This window comes from Pituophis catenifer, unplaced genomic scaffold (assembly GCF_029215685.1).
Source record: "Pituophis catenifer annectens isolate HBS135680 unplaced genomic scaffold, rPitCat1.0.hap2 SCAF_8, whole genome shotgun sequence".
NCBI classification, from domain to species: domain Eukaryota; kingdom Metazoa; phylum Chordata; class Lepidosauria; order Squamata; family Colubridae; genus Pituophis; species Pituophis catenifer.
In genome coordinates this window covers 3,827,450-3,846,671 of record NW_027256888.1, presented here as the reverse complement: position 1 = coordinate 3,846,671, position 19,222 = coordinate 3,827,450, and the positions used below count along the sequence as shown (strand labels likewise).

At 46.9% G+C, this 19,222-nt stretch overlaps 1 protein-coding gene across 1 annotated transcript in view; it reads left to right on the top strand.

The window, feature by feature from the left end:
- Window positions 1-19,222, top strand: part of LIMCH1 (LIM and calponin homology domains 1) — a 184,840-nt gene that overhangs the window by 120,381 nt on the left and 45,237 nt on the right. Inside the window, exons 7-9 of the mRNA XM_070948930.1 lie at window positions 5,912-6,107; window positions 10,388-10,640; window positions 13,715-13,987. Coding sequence (XP_070805031.1) covers window positions 5,912-6,107; window positions 10,388-10,640; window positions 13,715-13,987 — 722 coding nt within the window. The remainder of the gene's footprint in view (window positions 1-5,911; window positions 6,108-10,387; window positions 10,641-13,714; window positions 13,988-19,222) is intronic.

Here is a 19,222-nt window from a genome sequence, read left to right as displayed (position 1 = left end):
CTCTATAGAAAGGTTTTGGGCATCCGTTAAGAGTTTTGGGCTCTCTGGAAAAGTTTTGGGCGATCACTGAATGTTTTGGGCCCTGTAGAAAAGTTTTGGGTGTTAATTAAAAGTTATGGGCTCTCTAGAAAGTTTTGGGCGACCATTAAATGTTTTAGGCTCTCTAGAAAAGCTTTGGGCATTCATGAAACATTTTGGGATTTTTTGAAAAGCTTTGGGTATTCATTAAAGGATATTTGATCAAATCAAATATCAATCTTTATTCCATCACAGACCAAGCAAATGAAAATGTAAGCATCACAATGAATTTAAGATATAAGAAAAAATCCAATTATTCTGAAACATCTAAAAAGGGTCAGAGTTAATTTCAGCGTGACTGCGCAGATTATAGAAGCGTACTTCACTTTGGTCAAGGAAGTAAGTTCCGATCGATCCGATAACAACTCGTTGAGATAAAACAAATGGGAACACACAGGATATTTAGTGGGAAGAGTGGGAAGGAGTGGCCATCGTGACTTTGATAATGCCTCATAAGTGGCTCTGGGGAGGTACGCCGTAGCTTCAAACGTTCGTTAAGTGACTGGTCAATAAATCAAGAGCTATTTGTGCACCTAAGAATGCTAACTAAGAAACATTTGTTTACAAATACACATCAGTAAACATCTCGGACTCGTAGGGCTGAAAGACATCTTGGTGTCAGGTTTGAAAGATAAGACGAACTCAGTCAAAATGATTGATTGCTAAAAGCCTACTCACAGGAATCTTCTCAACTAACGGGCAGCACCTTGTTGGAGTTTCAGAAGGGTCAATGGAATTCAAGGGAAGCACTTACTCTACTTACGACTACATAGGGATGCTAGGCTGATCCCTCTTTTAACTCTGCCTCCAGGTTCTGTCCAACTGATCATCGGGCCAACTGATCATCGGTGCTACCGGTTTGCCCGAACTGGCTGAATACCACCTCTGATTCTCACTGTCAGGAAAATCTTTCTTCGTTCTAGGTTGGAGCATCCTCTGACAAGCTTCCACCCATTGTCCTGTCTCTTGGGGTCTGGAGAATAGTGTCAATCCCCTCTTCTCAGTGGCGACCCCTCGAGTAGTAGAAGATGGTTATCACGTCCCCCCTAATCCATCTCGTCTTCCCCAGCTCCCTCAACCGTTCATCATACAATTTAGCCTCCAGATTCTTTATCATCCTTGGTGCTCTTCTCTCCGTGTTTTCCAGAGTTTCAGCATCTTTTTTTTTTTTTTATCATGGTGACCACAACTGGATGCAGGATTCCAAGTGTGGCCTCACTAGTGCAGTATAAAACGAGTACCACCTCTTCTCGTGTTCTTGAGGGTATCCCATCTTGCTGAGCCTTCTGTTTCTGAATGGAACTTGTCTGAAATGGTATAAGGCAGTGGTGGGTTGCTCCCGGTTCGGTCCGGTTCTTGCGAACCGGTAGTAACGGTGGCAGGAGGCTCCGCCCACCCACCCGGATTTCATCATGAATGTTCTGTGCACCCCCGTTGCAAACCGGTAACGGAGGTAAGTAGAACCCACCCCTGGTATAAGGCAGTGGTGGCAAACCTTTTACTCACTGAGTGCGAAACAGGTACACGCTTCTCACGCGTGTGCTATCGGTGCTAATGCGCGGTTCCTCCCCCATGCCCTGCAAGCGCAATTGCACCATCTGTGCATGCGTGCAGGTTTCACGTGGCTCCCTCATGCGCAATCACACCAGTGGTGGGTTCCTCCCGGTTTGGTCCGGTTCGGCCGAGCTGGTAGCGGTGACGATATGACGTCACTGAACCGGTTCTCCCCCCGCACTCCCACCCCCCCACCCCCCCACGTTATTCTTACCTTTTATTTGGTCCCACCCCCAATCTATTGCTGCCCCCTGAGTCCCAGCTGATGACTAGAGGGAAAAAAACTGTTTAAACTCTTGCCGCGGGGCTTCAAAGGGCCGCCCTACAGCTGATCAGTGTTAAAAGCAAACAAATGAGTCGGGTCGTAAGTGCGAGGACCTTCCAAAAATGACTCTGACCAGCTAGCCACGCCCACCTAGTCACATGACCTCCAAGCCACACCCACAAAATAAGCCACGCCCACAGAACAGGTAGTAAAAAAATTTAGAACCCACCCCTGAATCACACCGCCATGCGGTTTTTGCGTTTTGTGCAATGTACGCCATCTACGCACAGGCGCGCTGCGTGCGAGTACTCTCGTGCAAATGCGCACGCATGCGCAGGAGAGCTCCGAAGACCAGCTGGGTCCCCTGAATTGCACGCACGCAGCTGCAGGTGAGTTGGGCGACAGCTCGCGTGCCCCGTAAGATGGCTGTGCGTGCCACCTCGGGGAGACGCGTGCCACAGGTTCGCCATCCCGGGGATAAGGCCCGCTGTTTGAACGAGGGGTTGGACTAGAAGAGCTCCAAAGTCCCTTCCAGCTCTGTTGCGAATTCTCCGACAAGATCCTAGCCGAAACAAGGGACAACCTTTTCCTAAAGTTAAGGCTGGGGTTTTCTCCTGACCTTTTCCTTCCTCTGGAGAGCTCTCCGCGGCGTTTTTAGTGGAAAGAATTTATAATCGGGAGCCTGTCAAAGACGTCCATTGTTCTGCTTCGCTCCGAACATGTGTGGTAGCCACAAGTGCTTTCAGATCTCCTGCAGCCAGGAGCTGGCAACGAGCAAAGAGCAAGATTGAATTCTTCAGAGACATCAGGCGGGGGAAAGAGTCTGCTTTCTTTCTTTCTTTTCTTTTTTTTCTTTTTCTTGCTTTTGGAGGAAAGACATCCCCTTTTTTTCAGAACTGCAGCGTCTCCTCGGACGGAGCCGAGAGGCAGGGGGGGAGCCCAGAGCTTCCTTATTTTTGACCGAACGAGAAACAAACAACAGACGTAAAAATTTGTGTGTACGGTTTTTTTTTTTTGTGTGTGTGTGTGTACTGGAGTTCCGGATCCATAAAGACATGATTTGGAAGCAATCTCTTCCATCTTTGTGAGATGTTTTGCCTGCTGACTTAAAAAACTCGGGATGCTTCATCTCGCATATTATGGAGAACAGCTCCTGTGAAGCAGTTGTGAAGAATGGATTAGCCATGTTTCAGGTTGCTTTTATTGATTTATTGATTGATTTTTTAACCTCCTGCATTTGGGCATTTGGTCCAAACGAGTTCTGGGTTTGTTTTTTTTGGGGGGGGGGGGTTGTTTTGCAACGGTTCCCATCTGGCATTGATGCATTTTTTTAAAAGCTTCGGCAAAGCGTTGAAAGATTCCCCAGCTGAATGACAAGGGGTGGAAGAGGAATGCAATTATTATTATTATTATTATTATTATTATTATTATTATTATTATTATTATTATTATTATTATTATTATTACTTTAATCCGAGGTGTAAGGCTGCTACGCTAAATTCTGTTTTTATTTTAAGCTCCCTGCAATAAATTAAGCTTCTGTTTCTGTTTGGCGCAAGGAGGTGGGAGTGAAAATATAGAATTAGATAGAATTAGATAGGATTTTTTATTGGCCAAGTGTGATTGGACGCACAAGGAATTTGCCTTTGGTGCACGTGCTCTCAGCGTACATAAAGGATAAAAATAAAATAGATTCGTCGAGAATCGTAAGCTACGACACTTATTATGCTTTTGCTTTCATTGTTTTGCTTTTCACGGCAAGATTTGAATCGAGTTTGGGGGGGGAAAGAGGTTATTTGAATCGAGACGGCGAAGCCCAAAAGATTGGGGGGGTTGAACTATTTTGTCCAAATATTTAAAAAGTAATGTCCCACCCAAAAAAAACACCCCAAACAACCCCTTGCTCTGGATTATGTTACCAGCTCTCATTTGAGATCTTTTGTGCGGGGTGCAACGGTGGAAACAAACAGGCTTAAAAATAAAAAAAAGAAAAGAACGGAAAGTCAAATTACAGTTTTCCCACAGAGTCTGTGCGGTGGTGTTTTATTTCTTGGTGGCTTCTGGTTCAACAAGTTGTCGTTGCGGTTTCAAAAAGCTACGACGACTCTTTGAGGCCGGAAAAGTGGTTGGTTGTGAGGAAAAAAAAAACAATTTGTTCTGAGGTCACCGTAGCATCCAAAAAACATGGGTGAACATTGGGAAGAACTATTCCGGTCGTCCTCGACTTACAACGGTTCATTTAGTGACCGTTTGAAGCAGGGGTGGGTTCTACTTACCTTTACTACCGGTTCGCAACGGGAGCGCATGCGCAGATCACCCGTGATGACGTCGTGGCGGGTGGGCGGATCCTCCCGCCGGTTTTACTACCGGTTCTATAGAACCGGACCGAACCGGGGGCAACCCACCACTGGTTTGAAGTTACAGCAGCACCGAAAACAAGCGACTTACAACTGCTTTTCACACTTAACGACCGTTGCAGCAAACCTGGTGGTCACGTGATCGAAATTCAGACGCTTGGCAACGGACTCATATTTATGACGGTCGCAAGGTCCCGGGGTCACGTGATTCCCCTTTGGCGACCTTCCGACAAGCACAGTCAGATTTGATTCACTTAACGACCGTTTTGCCAGCTTGAACCCCTACAGAGGAGATTCATTGAACGACAGGAAAGGTTGTAAAATGGGGCGAAAGTCACTTAGCAAATGTCTCGCTTAGCAACGGGAATTTGGGGCTCAGTTGTGATCGTAAGATGAAGTTATTTGTGTTGGATTTTCGGCCATGCTGCGGGTGTGCGCAGACTAGAGGTAGTCCTCGACTTATGACCACAAATTTCCATTGCTAAGCGAGACAGTTGTTAAGTGAGTTTTCCCCCATTTTACGACCTTTCCTGCCACAGTTATTAGGTGAATCCCCTGTGGCTGATAAATTAGCAACCCGGTCATTAAGCGAACCTGGCTTCCGCATAGACTTTGCTTGTCAGAAGGTCGCAAAAGGGGATCACATGACCCCGGGACACTGCAACCGTCATAAGTACGAGTCAGTTACCAAGCGTCTGAATTTCGATCACGTGACCGTGGGGATGCTTCAACGGTCATAAGTGTGAAAACCGGTCACAGGTCACTTTTTTCAGTGCCCTTGTAGCTTCAAACGGTCACTAAATGAAACGGGCTGCCTGTATTCCTTTTTATTGCAGCTTGGAATGGCCTTTTTACTTCTGTTATGCTCCCATTCTTCACAGAAACGTTTAAATCCCCACAGATAGTTCATCTCTTCGTTCCACAAATACGGAGGCCAGGCCACAGCGGCGTGGGGGCGGGGGGGGGCGGAATGGATAGGTGAAAAAGCAGATTTGGTTAAGATGGAAATGTCAACTGTTATAAACAAAGAGAGTTCGATAAAGGAGAATATTTGTACGAGGAAGTCCTTAGAGCAGTGGCCCTCAACCTGTTCTGTGGAGAGAGGTTTCTCTGCGGACCGGAAGAGGCGTGGTTTCATGTGCTGCCTGCATCCCGCGGATGGGGCTTCGTTTGTTTGCATTGCCCAGTTTCTGGCATGTTGCGGCCCAGTGGGGTTCCACGGACCGGAGATTGGGCACCCTTGCCTTAGAACAATCTGGCCCGTGGGGCCGGCCTGGAAGTAGCAAACGACCGGCCTGCGGTGCCTCTGGCAGCCAAAACCAGTTTTGGCCAGCAGGGTGCTGCAGGACTCCGTCCAGGCCGAAAATGGGGTCCGGGGGGCTGCATGAGGCCCCCCCCATTCCCCGTTTTGGCTGGCAGGGTGCTGCAGGACTCCGTCCAAGCCGAAAATGGGGCGCCGGGGGGCCGTTTGAGGCCCCCTTGTGCCCCATTTTGGCTGGCCTGGAGGTGTCCGTCCTGTCTCCCCCTCCCTTCCCCGCCCCTCCGGCCGGCCCACGGGTGAGAACTACAATGCTGATCTGGCCCTTGAAGAAATCTAGTTTGACACAACTGCCTTAAGAGGACGCGTTTTTCTAACCAGGCTTCTGTTCCTCACCAGGACACGGAAGATGTCGAGAGTCCAAAGCGCAGCATCCGCGACAGCGGCTACGTAGATTGCTGGGATTCGGAGCGTAGCGATTCTCTCTCCCCGCCGCGTCACGGCAGAGATGATTCCTTTGACAGTCTGGATTCCTTCGGGTCCCGGTCCCAGCAGACCCCTTCTCCAGATGTGGTGCTGAGAGGGAGCAGTGATGGTGAGTTGTGCCACACACACACACATCCCACCTCCACACACCCCCCCCAGGGAACCAGAACTCCCTTCCTGACAGGACATAACGTACGACCCCGTGGTGTAAAATACCACAGTTTCCACAGCTGGCTTCTGCGGGATGTTCTCTTGGTAACCCGACGTGAATTTCAGTTACCTCAGAAAAGACGGATTACGGCTGCAATGGAGCCCAAACATTTCTGTTGTTGAGACATTTGCGAAGTGAACTTTGCCCCGGTGGTTAAGTGAATCACTACAGTCATTAAATGAGTGGCACAGTTGTTAAGTGAAGCTGGCTTCCTCATTGACTTTCCTTATCAGAAGGTTGACTAGCAAGAGCAATAACAATAGTACTTTTTGTTCTGGCCCAACTTTTATAATACCACTTCACGGTGCTTTCCAGTCCTCTCTAAGCGATGAAAATGGGGGTCACATGACCCCAGGCAGAGGTGGGTTTCAGCAGGTTCTGACCAGTTCTGGAGAACCGGTAGCGGAAATTTTGAGTAGTTCGGAAAACCGGTAGTAAAAATTCTGACTGGCCCCGCCCCCATCTATTCTCTGCTTCCCAAGTCCCAGCTGATCTGGAGGAAATGGGGATTTTGCAGTAACCTTCCCCTGGATTGGGGACGGAATGGAGATTTTACAGTGTCCTTCCCCTGGAGTGGGGTGGGAATGGAGATTTTACAGTGTTTTATTTTTTTCCCAATGCCGTGGTAACTGAACGGTCACTAAACGGAACTGTTGTAAAATGCGGCAGCGTTCACTTAACGAAGGTCTCACTTGACAACAGAAATGTCGGGCTCAATTGTGGTCGTACGTCGAGGACTACCAGTAGTTTGAGATAATCTGCTTGGAGAGCTGCTAAAGTCTTTTTTTCCCCCACTCCCAGCCGTGAGCTGTAGGACGAATAGTTGCTGCACCAGGTCTCAAATTTTTGAGGTGGGATTTCCTCCATCTGAAGTGTAAGTAGGCAGGCATCGATTTCACAAATAACACGAGATCAAAAGTTAAAGAGAAGCAGACTTCTGGCATGTAAACAATCCACCTTGGTGTACAGTGGAAAGAAGTTTGATTTGGACGGTTTGTTTTGGCATGTGGCAGAGGTGAAATGCTCCTGGTTTGGACCGGATCGCCCAATCCGGTAGCGATGGAGACGGGTGGTTCGGAGAACCGGTAGCAAAAATCCCTGCCCCCCCCCCATGCCCAGCTGAGCCGCACAATCATCAGAGGCTTTTTTTCTTTTAAATGCCTCTGACGATCCAAGCTGAGTTGCCTGATCGTCAGAGTAGTACGGTGGACTAAAGCACTGTTATTAACATCTGCTGCTTGCAATTACTGCAAGTTCAAATCTCCCCAGGCTCAAGGTTGACTCAGCCTTCCAAGGGTCAATAAATGAAAGCACCCTGTTATTAAGACCAGCTGCCTGCAATTACTGCTGGTTCGAATCTCTCCAAGGCTCAAGGTTGACTCAGCCTTCCATCCTTTCTAAGGTAGGTTAAATGAGGACCCAGTTTGTGGGGGCAATAAGCTGACTTTGTATAAATATACAAAAGTATGAAGGCTATTGCTTAACGCATTGTAAGCCGCCCTGAGTCTCCAGAGAAGGGCGGCATATAAATCAAATTTTTTAAAAAAATGTTAGCAAAATTGCTTTGTAATGGGTATTGCTAATAAAAGTATTAGGGTAGCTGTAATGGTCATTTAAAAATTGTTAGCAAAAATTATTTCAAATGGGGACTGCTAAGCAAAGGACTAGAGTAGCTTTAATAGTCATCTAAAAATCGTTAGCCAAAATGCTTTCTAATGAGGACTGCTAATAAAAGTATTAGGTCATTTAAAAATTGTTAGCAAAATTGCTTTCCAATAGGGACTGCTAACAAAAGTAGAGGAGCTATATTGTAATATATCCCTGTGCCTTGTTCGGTTCGGTTCTGCTCACTTTTGCTTTCTTTTAATATTTAACGTTTTGTGCTGGCCCCTAATAAAGATTGAATTGAATAGAGTAGCTATAATATGAATCTTAACATAGTTAGCAAAAATATTTTTCTAATGGATACTGCTAACAAAAACAGAGTAGCTACAATACAGTAGAGATATTTTCTTTACGGGAGTGATTTTTATCGTGCTCTTCGGTCCTCTTGAGCAAAATCGCCAAAGAATTGTCAAGAAGGAAAATCACTGTAATGTTTTTCTTACTTTCCGAAATAATGCAATGAAAGTGCAGCATTTAAACCAACGATTCAACATAGAACTATGCACGGTGCGTCTCACTGATTTTAAGCCGCTTGTCGCAAGGTTTCATTGCAAGAAGGTGTAGTTGTTATCTTAAGTTTATCCCTATAGACTTGATAGTCCAAAGTCTTCACTAAACTTTGGAGTTGCATGAGAATTTTCGTAGCCCAAATTTAATGTTGCATTTACTGAACTTCTGGTTAACCTTTGCTCTTTACTACCAGTAAGAACAAATGTATTGATCACTATTTTATATTTACAAAACCGGGTCTTATATTAATTTTTGCTCCAAAAGACGCATTATGGCTTATTTTCCGGTTATTTGGGGGAAATACAGTACTAAACACCTCCGTCTGCTGACGATCTTAACTGGAGCTTATTTTTGGGGTAGGGTGTATATTACGAGCATCCTGAAAAATCATGCTAGGGCTTATTTTCTGGTTGGGTCTTATTTTCGGGGAAACAGGGTATATATTTGCTCTTTTTAAACTCTTTGTTTGATATTGCTTGGAGAGTAGAGAATTAAACACCTTAGATGATTGCTTAAATATTTATGTCTTCTTAAATAACTTTGGAATTCTTCCCCCCCCCCTTTGGTCTTCTCTGAAATAGTTTTCTCGTTCTTAGCTTTTGCTGTTAAGGATGAAATCTCCATTCTCCAAATTTCCATCCTGCCCCTTTTAGATGGACTGTGGAGTTGCTGTGTCATATAACATTTCTTTGCAAGAAAGGCATTTAGAATGCAGAAACCGAACTCCTTTCTCTGCTCCCTTTCCCTCAAAGGTCTTTTCCCCCCCTCAATTTGCATTTCCACTGTCTCTTTTCAGCTTAAACTCTTGAGTTTCAATTAGCTACCTAGAAACAAAAAAAAGGGGGAAAAAGAAAGACTGGCCTACTTGGCATACAAGACTCCTAGTGTTGGAAGGAGAATCGTGGCGAGAGAAATTTGGCTGAATCCCTTTGGCGAAGCCTCTAACTATATTAATATATTATCTAATGATTCCATCCTTTCTCCCCACTGAATTATCATTGGTGAATCTCAAATTCTGCATATTGGAAATTACATTCCTTGCTTTATCCACAGAATAAAGCAGTTAGTAATCTAAGGATGGGATGGGATGGGATGGGATGGAATAATGGAATGAAGAATAGAGTAGAGTAGAAGAGAATAGAATAGAATAGAAATAGAACAGAACAGAACAGAACAATGGAATAAAGAGTAGAGTAGAACAGAACAGAACAAAACAGAATAGAATAATGGAATGAAGAATAGAGTAGAACAGAACAGAACAGAACAGAACAGAACAGAACAGAATAGAATAGAATAGAATAGAATAGAATAGAATAGAATAATGGAATGAAGCGTAGAGTAGAGTAGAATAGAATTAATGGAATGTAGAATGGAATGGAATGGAATGAAGAATAGAATAAAACAGAACAAACAGAATAGAACAGAACAGAACATTCTTTATTGGTCAAATGTGATTGGACACCCAAGGAATTTGTTTCTGGTGCGTAAGCTCTCAGTGTACATACAGACAACAAAGTGATAAGTCATATATTATAAATAATAAGATACAATCATAAACCATAAAATAGAATAAGGCAATTAATAATCTAAAAATAGAACGGAACGCAACAGAACAGAATACAATAGAATATTCTTTATTGATCAAATGTGATTTGACATACCAGGAATTTGCCTCCCATGCGTAAACTCTCAGTGCCCATACAAACAAAGTGATAAATCCTAGATCATAAATCCATTAAGACGCCGTCATAAATCATAACCTATAAACACCAAGTGACAAATCGTAAGGTATCAATAGGAGAAGGTAGTAGGAAAGACGAGAAGGATAAGAGCAAGGCAGCCCTACTTCATGTCGTAAGTCTGCAAGCTGGTAACGTTTTGAGACTGGAAAGAGAAGGACGATCCCATTGTGGCCGAATCAGCGGACTTATTTGCATTGTGGCGCACACATTCGGTTCTATTTGGAAACTTTGCTTACGGTTTGTTTGTTTTTTTCCAAACAGGAAGAGGAAGCGATTCGGAGTCTGACCTACCGCATCGAAAGCTGCCAGACGTGAAGAAGGATGACATGTCTGCCCGGCGAACATCTTACAGCGAGCCCAAATCAGTCGTGCCTTTTAACCAATACCTTCCCAATAAAAGTAACCAGACTGCCTATATCCCAGCGCCACTACGGAAGAAGAAAGCCGAACGAGATGACTTCCGGAAGAGTTGGAGCACGATGACCTCTCCGCTAGGAGGAGAAAGACCTTTCAGGTAAGGTCTCCTGGACCAAACTTCAGACGACCAAGTCATGTGGTCCACGGACATGTTCCCCCCCAACAAGAAGAGAATATTTTGTAGTTCGGGATTGAACTGTGGGGTCCTTGTTGAAGGCTAGAGAAAACCCGATTCTCTCGAGCACTGATGTTATAACCTAGCTGGGTAATGAAACATCTGCAAGAAAACAACCAAGCTCAGAGAGTACCAAGGACCCCGCAGTCCTCCTCCTCCTCTCCCCTTTCCTTCCTCCTCCATTCCATAAAACCCACTCCCTTCTAGCACTGATGATGTCCCCTAGTAGGGTCATGAAACATCTTGGAAAAAAAAACAATGAAACTCCAAGGATCCTTCAGTCCTCCTCCTCCTCCTCCTCCTCCTCCTCCTCCTCCTCCTCCTCCTCCTCCTCCTCCTCCTCCTCCTCCTCCTCCTCCTCCTCCTCCTCCCCGCTTCTAGCACTGATGATGTTACTCTTTTGAGTAAGGAACCGTCTGCAAGAAAAAAAAAAAGCCCGAGCTCATAGAGCACCAGGGACCCCACAGAGACATGTAAAAGTGCCTTGTTCCATTCACCGATGTCTTTTCTCGCTCGTCTCGTCTCGCCCGATAGTTTTGTAGTCCTCTCAAAATCGAGTTTTTTTTCCTGAGAATCTTAACACTTAAACCAGTGTGGCTTTCCTCCGTGGATGGAATTTGGGTTGCCTCCCATCTTAAATTGTATGCTGTTTTGTTTCGAAACGGATGCTTTCCTATCAGTTGCGCAGTTGGAAAACCGGAAGTCTTTTTCAGATGTTCTAAAAGTTTCTCCGAGACGGTTGTTTTACTTTGCGTTCATACGCTGGGCAGACGTTTTCAAAACCTTCCAATATTCTCTCTCTCTCTCTCTCTTTTTTTTAATATCCTCATGGGAGATGTCTATGGGAGGACTGAGGAAGTCAAAAAAGTCAAGACACTGGAGACTTTCAAAAAGAAATGGGACAACCATTTGTCCGAAATGATATAGGGCAGTGATGGCTAACCTTTTGCCATTGTGTGCCAGGAAGGGGTGGGCGGGGGAAGTTTGCGCACGCGGGTGCCCACACCAATAATTCTATGCACCCCATCCCCGTGCATGTGCGCCCCCTCTTTCTCCCCCTCCCCACTCCTGGCACACGATGGCCTGGTAGGCCTGTTTTTCTTTCTCACCTGGCTCCAGAGCCTCTCTATGCATCTGGGGAGGGTGAAAACAGCCTTCCCCATCCCCTCGGAGGCCCTCCGGAGGCCCAAAATGGCCTGTTTCCCAACTTCCGGTTGTACAGGAAGTGACTTTTTTGCTGTCCCCTGCCTCCAGAGACTCCTAGAGAGGGCCTCCGAGGGGATGGGGAAGGTTGTTTTCACCCTCCCCAGATGCATACAGAGGATCTGGAGCCAGGTGAGAGAAAAACAGGCCTTCCTCCCCCTAGGCCCTCTGGAAGCAGGAAACAGCCTGTTTCCCTATTTCTGGTGGGCCGAGAAGGCCCGAAAATCAGCTGATCGGCGCCGGAGCTGAGCTGGCGTGCCAGGCGACATGGCTCCCCATGCTGCCTGTGGCACGCATGCCATAGGTTCGCCATCACAGATATAGGGTTTCCTGCTCGAGCAGGGGATTGGACTAGAAGACCTCCAACGTCCCTCCCAACTCTGTTATTCTATGTTCTAAGGCAGGGGTGTCAAATTCGACTTCATAGAAGGCCACATCAGGGTTGTATTTTACCTCCCGGGGAGGCTGGAGTGGGCGTGGCCTGGGTGGGTGTGGCCAGCTCGACGTCACTCATGTCAGGGGCGCCTGTGGCAGCCCGAACGCTCTGCCAGCAAAAACAGCTCGGGAAGGCTCCCGAGCTCTGTTTTCGCTGGCAGAGGGTTGCAGGCAGCGGTGAAATCCTCTGAAGTCTGCTACTGGTTCTGTGAGTCTGCTACCGAGCACGTGCATGCACACTTTGCGTGCATGTGTGCCTGAGGCCCGCCCGCGCAGCGCTAAAAAAGGAACATTTTTGAAGCCTTCCGAGTCTGCAAAGGTAAGTAGAACAGTGGGGGTGGGGGATTCCACTGTGCCACGCGATTTACATTAGCTAGAAAGCAGGAAATCTGACGATTCTAGCTAATACAGCTGATCGTCGGAAATACTGGTTCGCCCGAACCGGTAGCAGTTTTTACTACCGGTTCAGGAGAACCGGTCCGAACCGGTAGCATTTCAGCCCTGGTTGCTCCCTGGAGCTCGGGAGCCCGTTTTTGCGGGCAGAGGCACCGTGAGCCGGTCCTTCGTTGTTTCCATGGTGGCCCTGCAGACCAGATCTAAGCAGATCCAGCCTCCGGGCCTAGAGTTTGACACCCCTGTTCTAAGGAATCAGACATGTGCTACATAATAATCGGGGCTGTGACAATCCGCCACGGCCAACTCTCGCCACGGCCAACTCGCTGCAAAACAACTTGCTGCGGGACCAGAGTTAACACTAATATCAAAGAAATGCTGGAACAGAATTATTAAAGGAAAGGAGGCAAAAGGAGGGACAGAATGAAATGTGAATGGCAAAAATTCAAATGGTTTGTATTTATTTTAAAGGGATGCGGTGGCTCAGCGGCTAAGATGCTGAGCTTGTCAACCAAAAGGTTGGCAGTTCAGCGGTTTGACTCCCTAGTGCCGCCTAATGGGGTGAGCTCCCGTTCCTTGTCCCAGCTTCTGTCAACCTAGCAGTTCAAAAGCAGGTAAAAAAATGCAAGTAGAAAAAATAGGGACCATCTTTGGTGGGAAGGGAACAGCGTTCCGGGCGCCTTTGGCATTCAGTCATGCCGGCCACATGATCACGGAGACGTCTTCGGTTAGCGCTGGCGCTTTGGCTTTGAAACAGAGATGAGCACCGCCCCCTAGAGTCGGGAACGACTAGCACGTACGTGTGAGGGAAACCTTTACCTTATTTATTTTAAATAATGAAATAGAATTGTTAAATGGCTCCGCAGAATGTTGTCTCCTGGCGAATTGGCCATGGCAAGTTGTCCGCAGCGAGTTCGCGGTGACAAGCTGTCCCATTCCCTAATAACCTATATATAACTCCATAGCAAACAGCATCCTGAAACCATCGAAGAAGAACCCCAGGTGCCACTCGATGGGGACCTCGTGAGCAGCAGGATGACCATTGCCTCCCCCTCCGCGAAGCCTGTGCAGACAGACATGGGTCCAAAGAACCCTTGGCCTCAGTTTCTCACCTGTTCTGATAACCAAACAACTGCTCCCCAAAACGAGAAAAAAGGTCCAGAGGAAATCGGGAAGCTGAGAAGGTTGGAACAGGCTGGTATTAAGGTCAGGCCAGCAGCTCACCGCTGTGGCGGCAGGTTAGAAATTTGGCCTGGCATGCGTTTCATTTGTAGCATTTGCTGTGTGTTCCAGAGCGGTGCAATGGCCTAGAGGTGGAGGTCCCACCTCACAATCAGGAGGCTGTGAGTTCGATCCTAGACAGAGGCAGATATTTTTCTCTCTGGGCACAGTGAGAATATATCTGCTGAACAAAACTCCGCATTGGCAACAGGGAAGGGCATCCGGCCAATAAACACTCTGCTAGCTCCATTCATTTGCCCAGACTCCACCCCGCAAGGGATTATGGAGTCATTAAAAGGAGATCATGATTTGCTGTGTGTTCCAGTTGTTGGAATGTTTTTTAATGTATGGTCATATCCCTTTTCCTACCGTGTTTTCCCGAAAATAAGACCCTGTCTTATATTTTTTTTGAATCCCGAAATAGGTGCTTGGCCTTATTTTTAGGGAGGTCTTATTATTTTGGGGCGTGTGGAGAAAGACGGAGCTCCTCTTGCCATCTTACCTGATTTCCAGCTCTGGGTTTAAATATTTTCAGGGAGGGCTTATTTTCGGGGTGGGGAGACTTATTTTAGCGCATGCTCTCAAAAGCCCGATTGGGCTTATTATCAGGGGAGGTCTTATTTTCGGAGAAACAGGGTAGCAACCAAAATTAACCAAATAAACGCCTGCAATTTTATTTATTTGGGGGGGGGGGAATCACAAGAAGCCTTAAGAAACGTGAAGCTTCGCATTGCCAACTTAGTGGCGATGCCTGCATCGGTTTGTGATTGCCGTAACAAGACTAAAACAGTTATTAAATATTTGGTGTGCTGAGTGAGACTTTTGTCCGATGCTTGTGTTTGGATTAATCAAGAAACACATGAAGGGAAGCCGTCTTCCAAACCAGAATGATTAAAAAAAAAAAGGAAAAATGTAGCTTGTTTCTACTTCTCTATTACGACATGAAAATAGCATTCTGTAACTGACCACAAGAGAGGATTCTGTGCCAGTTGTGACATTGGGGTATTGATTTATAATTATAATTTATAATTGTAATTTATGATTTATAACTTACATTATAATTTATAAACTTTAATGCATTTTTATGCTTGACCCAATGATGAAGTGCGATCATGGGAGAGGTTAGGAGTTGTGGCTGAGCGCAAGTCCCTTTCCTCTATCTTGTTTTATCCTAGCAAATGGAAGGACTTCTTGGCTTGTGGTGGTTGTTAGTTGCAAAGTCGTGTCCGACCCATCGCGACCCCATGGACCACGTTCCTCCAGGCCTTCCTGTCCTCTACCATCCTCTGGAGTCCATTGAAGCTCACGCCGACTGCTTTAGTGACTCCATCCAGCCACCTCGTTCTCTGCCGTCCCCTTCTTCTTCTTTTGCCCTCCATCGTTCCCAGCATTAGGCTCTTCTCCCGGGAGTCCTTCCTTCTCATCAGGTGGTCAAAAGATTTGAGTTTCATCTTCAGGATCTGGCCTTCTAAAGAGCAGTCAGGGTTGATCTCCTCTAGGACCGACCGGTTGGATGGCCTTGCAGTCCAAGGGACTCGCAGGAGTCTTCTCCAGCACCAGAGTTCAAAGGCCTCCATTCTTTGGCCTTCTCAGCCTTCCTTATGGTCCAACTTTCCCAGCCATACATTGCAACTGGGAACACCATGGCCTTGACTATACGCACTTTTGTTGGCAGGGTGATATCTCCACTTTTTAGTATGCTGTAAAGATTTGCCATAGCTTTCCTCCCCAGGAGCAAACGTCTTTTCATTTCTTGGCTGCATCTGCAGTGATCTTGGAGCCCAGGAAAATAAAATCTGTCACTACCTCCATTTCTTCCCCATCTATTTGCCAGGAATTGAGAGGGCCGGCTTACGACAATTCATTTAATCGGCGTTCAAGGCTACAATGGCACTGAAAAAAGGGACTTGTAAGCCTTTTTCACACTTAACTGTCGGGGAAACCAGGAGATCCAGACACTTCAAATGAGTATCGAGATTTATTACAAGCTTAAGTTCTCTACAAGAATCTGACCAACTAACAGTCAAGGGAAATGAGCGGGGGATAAGAAGGCATTCAAAATGGGCTGGACTTAGATCTCTTGAGGGTGCGCAGGGACTTGCGATTTATGACGTGTTTATCCCCTCCCTCAGGCTCAGCCTGGTCATTTCCTACACTTACAACCGGTGCAGCATCCCCATGATCATAGGATCAAAATTTAGATGCTTGGTAACTGACTCATATTTATGACGGATGCAGTATCCCGGAGTCAAGTGATCTTGTTTTGCAACCTTCAGACAAGCAAAGTCAATAAGGAAGCCTGATTAGATTAACCGCCACGCTACTAAACAACTGTAGTGATTCACTTAACAACCGTGGCAAGGAAAGTCGTAAAACAGGGCAAAACTCACTTGGCAACTGAGTTGCTTAGCAACAGAAATTTTGGGCTCCGTTGTGATGGAAGATTGACTGGTGCAGTGGCATCAGAATCAGGAGGCTGTGAGTTTGATCCTAGGTAGAGGCAGATATTTCTTTCTCTGGGAACAATGAGAATATATCTGCTGAAGATAACTCCGTATTGGTAACAGGAAAGGCATCCGGCCAGTAAAACATTCAGTTCCATTCAGTTGCCCAGACTCTACCCCACAAGGGATTATGGGGTCATTAAAAGGAGATGATTGTGGTGGAAGGTTGAGGGCTACCTGTAGCTGACTTTGTCTGGGCCAAGAAGCTACGTTGAGTTGGAGCTTGGTAAGACTTGCAAAGGAGACCACAAGGCGATTATGGGGAGAGAAAAAATTGAAGGAGGAGGATAGTTGGCAGGCGTCAAACTTGACTGAAGGAAATCTTTGTTCAGATTCAGTTGAGAAACTGACCTCGCTTTCCAGGACACAAACAGCGTAAGTGCCAGGCTCAAATTTGCTGGCCGGGGAAAAGCCGTACGGCGGACTGAGAGCAAATTGTTCTCCAGAAGCTGCTCAGGATTAACTCAATAGCTGCTACTCTGGCCAGAGTTGCAAAGAAGCTGGCCGTGATGGGATGAAAGCTTTCACAATCTTGTATAGGTTTTTTTTTACGGTCTTAAGCAGGGGTGGGATTGAAAAAAAATAGCAACCGGTTTCTCTGCCTGGTTGCTGGGTGGGTGTGGCCATGGAGGCGTGGCCTAGTCAGCTTCCTGTACCATGGGGGAGGGGTTTTTTTCGCCCTCCCCAGGCTCTGGAGGCTTTCTTTGAGCCTCCGGGAGGGCAAAAACGGCCGCCTCTGGAGGCCAGAAATAGCCTCATTTCCAGACTTCTGGTACTTCCAGTAGGTCTGATTTTTGTCCTCCCCGGGCTCCAGAGGTTTTCCTTGAGCCTCCGGGAGAGTGAAAACGGCCTCCCCCGGCCTCCGGAGGCCCTCTGGAGGCTGGAAACGGGCCCATTTCTGGATTTCCGGTACTTCCGGTAGGCCCGTTTTTTGCCCTCCCAGAACCTCTGTGCAGGTCCTGCATCCAAAACTGCATCCAAAACGGGCTGTGTGGAGACTCCTGGGAGGGGAGGGGCAGGGTGGGCGGGGTCAGCCAGTCCTTGCAACTACCGGTTCGATGAACCAGATTAAAATTAACATCCGGTTCGCCCGAACTGGTCAGAACTGACTGAATCCCACCCCTGTTCTTAAGGATTCCAAGGCATCTCACAATGACTAGGAAGCTACAGATCGTCCTCGACTTACAACGGTTCACTTAGTGACAGTTCAGAGTTACAACGGCTCAATTCTTTCAGGGTAAGTAGGCTGACTTAAAAAGTTCCCAAAGCTGCTTTTTCAGAAGGCCACTGGACTTTGTTTCTCCTTGAAGACGTTTCTCTTCTCATCCAAGAAGCTTCTTCGGTGAACTAACTGTTGTAAGTCAAGGACTATCTCTAGTAGGTTGAGGTCAGATACAGCGATGTTGGCCATGATCTAAACAGAATTGCACCCACCGAGTGGCTTACAATAAAAGGGGAATCTGCCTTGGGGTCTAGGACTTTTTGTCTCCTACTCTTAGCCGTGCTTCCTTCCCGCCGCAGCATTCCTCCTTTGGCGATTCTCCTCTGACTTTTCTCCTCGGCTGACACGCCCCCACTCATTCGCCTTAGGCAATGGGCCACGGCCCCTCTGTCCCACACACTTCGGCGTGGCCGATTCACCAAAGGAGGGTTCATCCTGGGTTTTTCGCTGCCTGGGACAGTTATTTATTTATTTATTATTGCAATTTATATGCCGCCTTTCTCCCTGGGGACTCAAGGCGGCTTACAAAATGATAAATTCCAATACAAATCACAATGAAATAAAATTAAAATCAGCAACCCTATTAAAAACAGTTTAAAATTATGACAGTGTACCCCCAAACGGATCAGTTGAGTTGACGGAAAAGAGCCACGTCTTCAGCTCGCGACGGAAGGAAAGAAGGTCGGGGGCTGTCCTGAGCTCGGTGGGCAATCCATTCCAGAGGGTCGGGGCTCCCACAGAGAACGCTCTCCTCTGGGGGCCGTCAGCCGATATTGTTTGGCCAACTGCACCCTGAGGAGGCCGACTCTGTTAGAGCACACAGGACGGTGGGAGAGTGGCTGGAGATGGTCCTGCAAGTACCCCGGGCCTTAGCCACCAACCAATCAGCTAGCTGCCAATAAATGTTAGGAAAGCCAAACGCTTGTTAGAACCCTTCCATTCCTTCTCCTAACAAGCGTTTGGCTTGGCTTATGGCTGCCAGCATTGGCAGCTAGCTGATGGATTGGCGGCTAACTGTCCCAGGCGGCAAAAAACCCAGGACGAACTCGCTTTTGGTGAATCAGTTGCGCTGAAGCGCGTGGGACAGAGGAGCCATGGCCAATTGCCCAGGACGAATGAGTGGCGGTGTGTCAACCGAGGAGAAAAGTCAGAGGAGAATCGCCCAAAGAGGAACGCTGGGGGAGAAGGAGGCGTGGCCAAGGGTAGTAGACGAAAAGTCCAATTCCGTCTGCCTTGTCACATAACGTGTATGCTTTTGCGCTCACATCCACCCAACCGCACAAATCCAGATTTCATTTCGCTCCAGTAGAGATCATTCCAAATTTGTTCCAAGTACTAGAGCAAAATCTGGCTACGGGAACCCTTTACTGAAATGAGCAAGGCCACAGAGCTGCCAAAGACTGCAAAATCCAAGTTAATTCCCCCACACACCCCCAAGAAACGGAGTCCTAATTTTGCCTGACTTTACGACTTCAGCCAGATTCCTGGGCCAGAAATTATGGAAGCTTTAAAAAGAATTTTTTTTA